Below are 10,287 nucleotides of genomic sequence, written 5' to 3' on the forward strand. Positions count from 1 at the left end.
TTTAGGGTAAATATTCTTCATGGCAGAAAAGGTAAAGTGCCAGAGGTAACAGCTCAGCAGCCACCAAAACCAGTTGTCTTTCCCGAGACCTGAAAGCAATCACTGGCACTTGTGAAAAGCAGCTCAAAAGGGGCTTCCTTAGAGGAGTCTCCATGAAGCACATGTTGCTCTTGGTGGGTTTATCCACCCTGATCAGCTCCAGCCAGCATGAGGCTGGTCATTTTCCACATCTCCCAGGGAAATTGTTCCTGAGCAGGGGCTGAGTCACAGGAAGCACCTGGTAGTTAAACCCAGGTAGAGGTGCTGGTGTGAGGCTCTGCATTTTCTGAAGTGCAGGTTGGTTTTTGAGATCAATACCTTTCAAGGGTCTCTCTGTGCCATGGGAAGGGGCCAGGAAAGGTCATTGAGACCCTCTGGTGATTGCCCAGAAAATAAGATATTTGGAAGTCAAGGCCTTCTAGGGCCCAAATCGTGAGAGATGGCATTTAGTGGGCTGCAGTATGCATGGGAGCTTTGCCTAACCTCCCCTAGGATGGGTGAGTCTAATCAGGCACTGGTGGTTTTCTCCAGGGGAAGATGACGATGACGATGAATGTGGGGAGGAGAAGCTGCCCTCCTGCTTCGACTATGTGATGCACTTTCTGACTGTCTTCTGGAAGGTCCTCTTTGCCTTCGTGCCCCCAACAGACTACTGGAATGGCTGGGCTTGCTTTGTTGTCTCCATCCTCATGATCGGCCTCCTGACAGCTTTCATTGGTGACCTGGCTTCCCATTTTGGCTGCACCATTGGCTTGAAGGACTCAGTCACTGCAGTCGTGTTTGTCGCACTGGGGACATCAGTGCCAGGTAAGGACAACAGCAGGTTTTGTTCTAGAAGTCCATCTCTGCCCAGTCTGGGTTTAGGTTTGGGCTGGGAAAGGTGGGCACAGTAAGGTCCTCAGCTGTGCTCTGCAGGACGCCTGAGGACAGATTTGACGTGTATGTGGAAGTTGTTTTTCAGTCTCAGATGGGCCAGGAGGACTGAACCAGGATGTGGATTCAGTCCCCTGGAAATTATTTCAAGGATCTTCCCCTTGCAAAGACCGTGAAGTAACTATTACTGTGGACTGCCTCCATAGCATCCACTCTCAGAGTTGGAAATTTGTCTTTGATTAAAATGCCACCTGTGTTGGCAGTCCTGTGTTTTCTTTCTGAGCATCTGCTCCTTTAACCTTGCCTCCCAGGTGAGTTAGGTGCAAGTCCATAATCAAAGTGCTCTGCCCAGCATGGACACCTTTGTGTAAGACCACATTCAGCTCTGGTTCATATGGATTGAGGTGAGGTTGCTGATCTGGGGGACCTGCTTGAAATGTGACTTGTGAAGCTCCAGGAAGGCCCCAGCCCCACAAATAGTTGGAGACGTATTTCTGATCAGTCACCCAGCCTCAGAAGAGAGCAGAGACTGAGGACTGACCAGGGAGAGAAATAAAACAGGAGTTTCCATACCTACATGCCACTTTGCCCTGCCAATCCACATTGCCTTGCTGCAACCCAGCTTCCTTTTCTGATAGCACAGCAAAGGGTCTCTCTTAGGGGTGAACCCATGCACTGGAGAGGATGATCCCAGTGACAGGGTTGCTCTGGGAAGTCCCATGTCATCTTGTGTGAGAGGGCCTGTGCCTTTTACACAAATTCTTCCATGGGCTGTGCTGGCCAGGCAGGGCCTGGTTCCCAGACAAGGAGCTCTAATGCAACCCAGCTACTCCCCCTGTCAGTCACACTTACCCTCACCATCCCCAGACTTCCAGTAATCAGCACTTGGGTGCTCGAAGATCTTGAAATTGTCTTAATGCCATCAGAGCTCAAAAAAGAAGCAGCAGAACCAAAAGAAAGAACAGATTTGGGCAAGGAACAGAAGAAGTAGCATTTTTAGACCTCTGGCATTTGTAGGCATGAGGTTTGTAGGGCTGTCTCACACCCTTGACAGTGAAAAATCTTCCTTCCTGCTTTTGTCGACAAAAAGTGGCATTTAAGAAGGTCTTTTTTTTATACATTTGGCTACTCTTGTTTGAACTAGCAGATGCTGCCAGATCGTGTCATGTTAGCTGGGTGCTCGTCAGGCTCCCCCGCACCAGGGAGGTGCAGGGTGCTTTGCGGGAGGCAGACCAGCATCAGATAGATGTGCAGTGAAATCAAGATTGCCAGAAACCTTTCCTGCATTAAAAGCAACCACATGCAGAAGTGCATGTGGTTGTTTCCATACCCTGGCAGGTGCTGGCAGGGTGCCCCAGATGTGCCCCAGATCTTCACCAGACATTCCCCATCCCTCCTCTCCCAGTGGGAGCGGCAGCGCCACAGAGACATCAGCACTGTCCCACAGCCCTGTTACTGTACCAAGGCTTCCTTCCCTCAACAGTCAGACTCATTTCGATGGGAGCTTTTTTTTTTTTTTTAAATAAAGCTGTTTTTATTTCTTTGCTGCAAATGGCCCCTCTCACTGCTTATAGGTGCCCAGCCCCTCCTGTTACATGAAACTGGGTCTTCATGCCAGGTTCACTGGCTCACCTTGAAGCCTTGCTGGGAAGGAGTGTAAAGGAAACTCTGTAGAACTAAAAAAACATAAAATCTGACCTCATAATTTTCTTTTTCTCTTTTGCTACAAGTATTAAAACTGGTGAAGCACCTGGGCAAGCGTACACCCACCTGCATGGTTTTTCCCCATAAGGGGTGAAAGACGATCACTTGTTTACCAAAGTGTCAGGGTCTGCACAAGACACTGGACATTAGTGAGACAAAAGGTTTTGGAGAGACATCATTAAAGCAAACATAGAAACACAAATACAAAACTTCAGGGAACCTGAAGGACAGATACAAACTATTGTGGCTCCCACAAAACTTTTCCAACCTTTTCAGCACTTTTGCAAGTCAACAAATTAGTGGATGTGGAGAAGGGGCCAACACAGTGCAGTACTGGCAAGTGTTGTCTCTTGCCTGAAGCACCGTGGGGCATCTGGGTCCATAATGGGCGATGTCCCATATTTCTGGATGTTGAGATTTCCCTCCTGGGCATTTTTGAACCTCAATTGTCACTCTGACTCCAGCCAGATGTGCCCTTCCTTGGCAGTGCCCACAAAGAGTACTGTACCCTGTCCCCTTACACTCTATCTTCATTCCCCAAGTGGTGCCATTGACATTTGTCCACAAGCCTTGCCTCGTGCTGTCCCTCCTTATCAGCCTGTTTCCTGAGGGTTTTTCTCCACCTTCCCTTTGCAGACACATTTGCCAGCAAAGTAGCAGCGACACAGGACCAGTACGCAGATGCCTCCATTGGGAACGTCACCGGGAGCAATGCTGTGAACGTTTTCCTGGGCATTGGGGTAGCCTGGTCCATCGCAGCCATCTACCACGCGGCGCACGGACAAGCCTTCCAAGTCTCACCTGGCACCCTGGCCTTCTCCGTCACCCTCTTCACCATTTTTGCTTTTATCAGTGTGGGTGTGCTGCTCTACCGGCGGAGACCGGAGATTGGAGGTGAGCTGGGCGGGCCGCGGACTTCCAAGCTGCTCACATCCTCACTCTTTATTCTCCTCTGGCTCTTGTACATATTCTTCTCATCTCTGGAAGCCTACTGCCACATAAAGGGCTTCTAAAGGGACAATCAGAGATAGTAAATATATATATATCTATATGTATCTATATAGAGTGATATATAGGTATAGATATAGATATAACGCTGTGTATAATGAACAGAAAAAAGAATAAAAGAGATTTGCCATGTTCACACACCTGCTGACGGAAAGCGGCTTTGGAGCATCCTTTGAACTAGGAGGCAGGACCCCAAAGCCAGCAGGACCCCTCCCCAGGTGACAGCCCTGGCAGGAGCTCCGCAGCAGGGCCCTTTCTGCAACTCTACTGACAAGAGTGGCTGATTGATAGCCATCAAGCCCTTCCCCATCGCTCCTTCCCGCCCACCGGCCCCCCCAGGAGGATGGATGCAGAGGCGACCAGGGAGCATCCATACAGGGAAGGGCCAGAGTAGCTGGTGAGAAGCAGAGCAGTGGGCAAGGGAAGGAGAGGAAAGCGAGGGTCCTCGTCTCCGACCACCGTCCGCCTGCCTTCGCCACTTGGGACCGTTCCCTCTGGCCCTGTTGGAGAGAAGCGAGAGACCGGACTGAAAACAAGGGGAAATTGGGAGCTTTCTAAAGGATAGAACACAAACCGTTTTCGTCATTGATTTGGGGTTGGTTTTTGTTTTGTTTTGTTTTGGCGTGTGTACAACTAGCATTTTCCTCCCCCCACATGCCTCTCCCTTTCCTCTTCCACACTTCGGGGATGCGCAGCTGCAACCTCGTGTCCAGTGTCCTAAGCTAAGGCTGTGCAGAGTGGCGAGGGCTTTCCTCCCGCCTCAGCCGCCTCCTCGGGCATGCTGTCGTGGTACTTGTAACATTTGCATGAATGAAATGAACCCTACCTGTATATAGCATTCTATAGCGATAGTCCTTCCAGCCGTGTGGGTTGATCATTGCAGATACAAGTGTTTTCTTTTCACTGCAATTTTATTTATTTCGGTTAGTTTAGTTTTGCCATAGGGTTTTTGTAAGTTTGCTTGTTTCCTCTTAGTGGGGGTAAAAGGAGGAAAAGATGTCCCTGTTTATTGCTCTGCACGTGGGTCCACGAGAAGCAATAACAGCCACATAGATGAAGATTTTCAGGGGAGGAAAACCCACATCCCAGAAACTGCAGGCTTATCCTCCCATGTGGACGGAGTCCCCCCACAGTGGCCAGTCCATGACATGCTGAAGTTGGTGTGAAGCCTCCAGCATCCGCAGGTTTCACACAAGGTCTCAGGGAGCCCAAGGTGGATGAGCACAGCACCTCGCCTGCCTCTGCCTCTGTAGCCTGTGGCTGCCTCAAAACCCCCTTGGCTCCCTGCTGTTCCCTGTGTCCCCAAGGTCTAGTGACAGCTTCTGCTTCTGAGCGCTAAGCCATCAGGATCAGTCCACAAAGCTGGTCCTTTCCCACAGCCATTTGGAGGTAGAATAATTCAGCATAAGGGCTGAAGGGCCATAAGGAGATCTCCCACATTGCTGAGCATAACTGGGAAACATCCCCCAAGGAAAAAGGCCACATTTTGCCCTGTCCAAATCTGAAATTGAGGGAAAGGATGAGTGAGACAGTGAGGTGTAACTCAGCATCACCTCCCAACACCCACTGAGTGTGGATGTAGAGCTCCCCTGGGTGCAGCACAGGGGTGACATCGTGCACTTGAAGTTGAGAGATGTCCTTATGCCCTTTGTCCCAGCCAGCCGCATGCCCAGCCTGCACATCCACTGACGAGCTCTTCCAACTCAGCTGAAAACCACATCTGATGCTTGTACCATATCCAATTGGTTGGGGGTATTTGTACTCATTTGAACAATCTGTGGAATTTTTAATTAATCTGTTTTAAGATTTTCTCTCAGAGTATGAAGTTGTGGCATTTTTTTTTTCCTTCTCAAGCATTTTTTTAATTTTGGATGTGTTTTGGGGTCTCCTTGTTTTGGGGAAAGAATCAAACACAGGTGCAGGTTGTTCAGGTTTATGATTATCTTTATGTACAATTATTTCATTTTCATCTGTTTGGCTTAATTGATTTTTCTTTGTGTGTATTGCCCACCACTATAGTCAGTGAGTCCACTAATTGTGATGATCCTTATCAATGGTACACAATGCACAGACAAATAAAGTTTGTAATGATTCCTGATGGATCCAGTAGTGCTCCTGCATATTCTCTATGGAAAACCCTTCCCTACCCTCCTGTTGTCTGTCTTTATGTTGTATCCATCTGTCCTTTACTCATTGGTTTGCCTTCGCTGTGTTTCTGCCACTGATGGGGGGCAATGGTGTCTCCACATGCCCGCTTTGCCCCATCTCACGGCTTTCCTCCTGCTCCATCTCCATCATGTGTGGGCTCAGTGTGCTGCAGTACAGCTGGGGCTGGCAGCCTACCCAGCTCTCACGGGGATGCAGGGACAAAGCTGCAGTGCAACCCTTCTGGGGCCAGGATACGCTCCTGTACTGGGCCCACCATCAGTTCTAGCTTGCCCTAGGCTCGGGGACAGCTGTGCATATGCCCCCAAGGTACTTAGAACTCTTTGCGCTTATGTCCTCTAGTTATATAGAACTGTTCCTGCTCTTGTTCCAGCCTCACCGAATCAGAATAGTTTGGGTTGGAAGGGACCTTCAAAGGTCATCTAGTCCAACCCCCCTGCAATGAGCAGGGACATCTCTAACCAGATCAGGTTGCTCAGAACCATGTCCAGCCTGGCTTTGAATGTCTCCAGGAATGGGGCATCTACCACATCTCTGGGTAACCTGTTCCAGTGTTTCACCACTCTCATTGTAAACAGTTTCTTCATCATGTCTGGCCTGAATCTCCCCTCCTTTAGTTTAAAACCATTAGCCCTTGTCCTATCTCAACAGGCCCTGCTAATAAGTTTGTCTCCATCTTTCTTACAGGACCCTTTTGAGTATGGAAAGGTGACTTTTGCTAGGTTAAGCCACTAGCTAACGATAAGTGGGAATGCAAGAGATGCATTACTGGGGCAGAGTCCATGAGTGCCAAAGCAGATCTGAGACACCTCACAAGTTTGCTGAGCAAACTCGGAGCTCGGGCTGCTCTGGGCAGCTGCCTGCCCGTGCCCCAGTCTAGGTGCCATGGTGCATTTCTGACCCATGTGGCTCAGACAGCATTGAGGAGGAGAAGAGTCTCTACACACCCAGGGATGTTGCTCCTCCTTGTGTTTCATCCAGCATCTGTTGAGCTGTCCCCAAATAAACCCTCCCCACTGTGCTTCCAAGGTCCTGCTCTGACAGCTGAACTCAAACACCAGATCCAGAGATGAGTCCCAGGCAAACACTGCCTTTGTCTGGCCGGGTCTGCCTGCTACTCGCGGTGAGGCACTGCCAGGGTCCTGCTGGTGCTCCTGCCTGTCTGATATGCAGGGTCACAGCCCATCAGGCTGGCAGCAGCAGTAGCGTCTGGCCTTTGAACTCCAGGCTAGAAACATGCCACCAAGCAAAGAGAGAGAGCATAGGAGGTCATTGATTTTGCAGCATGATTGTGTCTGTAGAGCCCCAGAGGCAGCGGAATTCCTGTCTGCTGAGGTAAGGGATGTGTGGCAGAGCAGGTAACTCACACATCCCAGCAGCCAGAGGATTTAACATGATCTCTGGGCTGCTCTCATACAAACTGGTCCTTCCCCACACCCTACGCTGCTTTTTGCTATCTGTGCCGCTGGTCTCACTCTCCCTGCGGGTGCTCAGCACCCTCCAGGATGGGTGTGGGTCAAGCTTCAACATCCATCATGCTCCAGGCAATGGCAGCTGGTCATGCCTGTGTGCTTTTCCCACGCAGTGAATTACGAAAGTGAAACAGCTCTCCTGACCCAGTAATTACATCTACTGAAAGGTGATGTTGGTATTTCACTCTCATAATTTGCTTCTTCAGAATGAATTGCAGTCACTAAAGTCATTAACAAGCTGGACAAGATGTGTGTAGCAGCTCAGTTTAACAGGCAATAAATAACGGTTCTGCTCACAGAAATTTCCAAAGGGAATGATGGAGCATTGTTTGTGGAGGACAAGGCCTAAACCACACAGTAAACACCAGCCTTGTTTATGCAATTATTCTCGGCTAGCTGCCTGCTTTTTGGCATCTTTAATGAGCTTATGCAAAGCATGACATTGTATTTGCCCAGCTGCTTATGGAGGAGCCATGGATGAGCAGCAAGCCTTTTACCTGGTTGCTGCCTGGTTATGCCAAGGAGGGGAAGGACCGCTCTACTAAGCCCCAGCCACCTGTCTGTGTTCCCAAGGGTGTCGTGCCTGCTCTTCTGCAACAACATCTTTAAACCAAACCTTCAAAGGCAAAAGCAAATTGTGTGCTGCCAGGAGGGAGGACCGGCCCCAGTGTGGGCACATCTTGCACCCATGGATTCCCCCGTCTGGTGCCAGTGCTGTCCTATCTTCTCTTCCTCCCCAGCCTCACTCACAAGGGAAGGGCATCAAGCATCTCTGATAAAGCCCTGGACTTAAGGAAGTTTCCAGAAACACCACTTCAAAGCCTTGGCCTCCATCTATCTACCTGCCCTGGCTACTCTCACCTCCTGTCATCACCCCACTAGCCAAAGGCAAATCTTTCCATAGAAAAGAATGAAGCACGGTGCAAAGGATGTTCAGAGAAGGACATCCAAATAGGCCAACTCAAAAGGCCACTGCAAGGCACTTGGGGACAAATGAAGGAGTGCATGGAGCAGGGACAGGCCTGAGCATCTTAGCAAAACCCTGTCTCCAGCTCTTCAGGGGCCAATGGGAATGGAAGAAAATGCCAGCCACAACCTGAACATGTGGAAAAGGTGCAAAGGAGCCAAGGACTCTGCAGCTCCCTGGTGCCAGCGGGAGCCACAAACCTGCAGCATCTCATGGCTGAGCCTGCCTGAACTCGCTCCAGAGATGCAAACCGGTTGTCTCCAAACAACACGCCCACTCTCGTGTCACCCGTTCCCAGGCAGCCTGTGGTGGCTCTGGGTTGAAGGGAGACTGCAAGAGTAATTTCTACATCTTCTTCCCCACTTTCATCTCTTGGTTAAAGGACAAAAGGGAAAAGGGAGGCTTTGAGCCCGTTCTGGTCACGAGTCTGAATGTAGTTTATAAACTCACCATGTCATTTCTGCTATGGGCAACGAGGGGAGAACCAGAGCCTGTGTGTTATTGTTACAGCTATTTTTAAATGCTTGGGTAAGAATCAAGTGCAACGGTACTGGGGGCCATATACATACCTAAGGAGGAGGTTCAGCTGCATTCCTGGCGGGGCAAAGCTGGGCATAGCCAGAAAGTGACAGAGAAAAAGAAAAAAGGGAAAACTTAATGCCACAGGGTGTTATTCTGGGAGGAACCCCTGCATTGTTTTTCAATTGTTCCCCAGAACAATCTGGGGAAGCGTGTTTGCAGTGCACCAGGAACCTCTCTGGCCTCTCTGAGCATGTGATGACCGACCATACACACGCATACACGCGCACAGCTGCAGAAAAGCCTGTTTATCTTGTAAAAAAAACCCCTGACTTGTGCAGGAAAGTATCCAGAGGCATCTGTATTCTTGCAAAAAGCACCAAGGGACAATAAATACAATGAGATTCCTCGCCTTTTAAGGTCTTAAGCTTTCCTCCTTTTGGAACTGGAGGTGCTGAGAGCCTTTTGCCAGCCAGCAACACCCTTCACACATAGGGAAGGGACGCTGTGAAGGAAAGGGGCCTATCAGGTCAAGCAGGAGCTGTTGACAGCAAAGACAGCCAGAAGATTGCTGTTAGCAGCAGGATTTGCTGTCTACAGTATGTCCCTGAGAGCATCCAAGGGGTCTCCGCAGAGTCTTGCTCTCTCTGGAGCATCCCAAGAATGGCCAGCCCTGAACCTGAGCACTCAGTGCCCCAGGGTGGTTCATCACTCTCTCCTTCAGGCCCTGTAGCCTCCCTTGGCTCCTTCCCACCCTCCCAAGGTGAACACCAGCTTGGGGCTGCCCACCCCAGAAGTGTGAAAGAGGGCACTGGGATGCACGTCCTTCCCAGAGTGGGTGCTGTGGACCACTGCTGGGAGGCAGAGCTGGGTGCTGCTGATGGGATGTCCAGCATCACAAGAGAAGAGAGAAGTGCTGTCAAGTCCCACCTAGGCCTGTAAACCCTCTTTTAGGCACAGCATGTCCCCCTGACCCAGTTGTCATGACTGCGGACATGCATCTTGATTTTTGCAGAGCCTCCAGCTTTTTTGGCTGTGGGCAGCAGCCCCAGGCACTATTTTTATCTATTTAATTCAAAATAGCCCTTCCTCTGTTGTAGTGCACTATGACAGCTCTCCATCCCTCCCAGCACAGCTCCACCCCCAACAGTGTGCAGGTCTAGGTAGTGATGGGAAGCAATGCATCAGGAGTGTGTGCTACCTGATGGTGGAGTCCTCCAGCATCCACCTTGAGCCACCTCCAGGCCTTGGAACGTTCATCTGCACTCAGTGATTACCCAGCTTGGGGCCTGATCTGTGCTTGTCCCCTCTGTGGAGCCTCTTCGCATGCCCTTGTCCTTCAGCATCCCTGCAGAGGAGCCTTCTCTGTCTCTCTTGCCCCACAACTGGGGGCTTGCTATGTGGGACAAGTCTCCTCTCTCACTGGACTAACAGCTTGTTAGCTCAGGCTTGCTGTCTATATCTCAGGGCGAAGACTTACCACTCCAAAAGATGTCCTGGACTTAAACCCCTGCAAGCAAAGGACCACACAAGTTTCGA

General features: G+C 50.2%; 1 protein-coding gene across 5 annotated transcripts in view; it reads left to right on the plus strand.

Annotated features, from left to right (window-relative positions):
* SLC8A1 (solute carrier family 8 member A1) overlaps positions 1-5,726 on the plus strand; it is a 145,310-nt gene extending 139,584 nt beyond the window's left edge. For all 5 annotated transcript variants that reach the window (XM_082048767.1, XM_082048771.1, XM_082048769.1 and 2 more), the window contains 2 exons: positions 571-846; positions 3,253-5,726. In XM_082048767.1, coding sequence (XP_081904893.1) covers positions 571-846; positions 3,253-3,629 — 653 coding nt within the window. In that variant the 3' untranslated portion in view covers positions 3,630-5,726. The remainder of the gene's footprint in view (positions 1-570; positions 847-3,252) is intronic.
* The last annotated feature ends 4,561 nt before the right edge of the window (positions 5,727-10,287 follow it).

The sequence above is a fragment of the Streptopelia decaocto genome (assembly GCF_964273445.1).
Source record: "Streptopelia decaocto genome assembly, chromosome: 3".
Lineage (NCBI taxonomy): Eukaryota > Metazoa > Chordata > Aves > Columbiformes > Columbidae > Streptopelia > Streptopelia decaocto.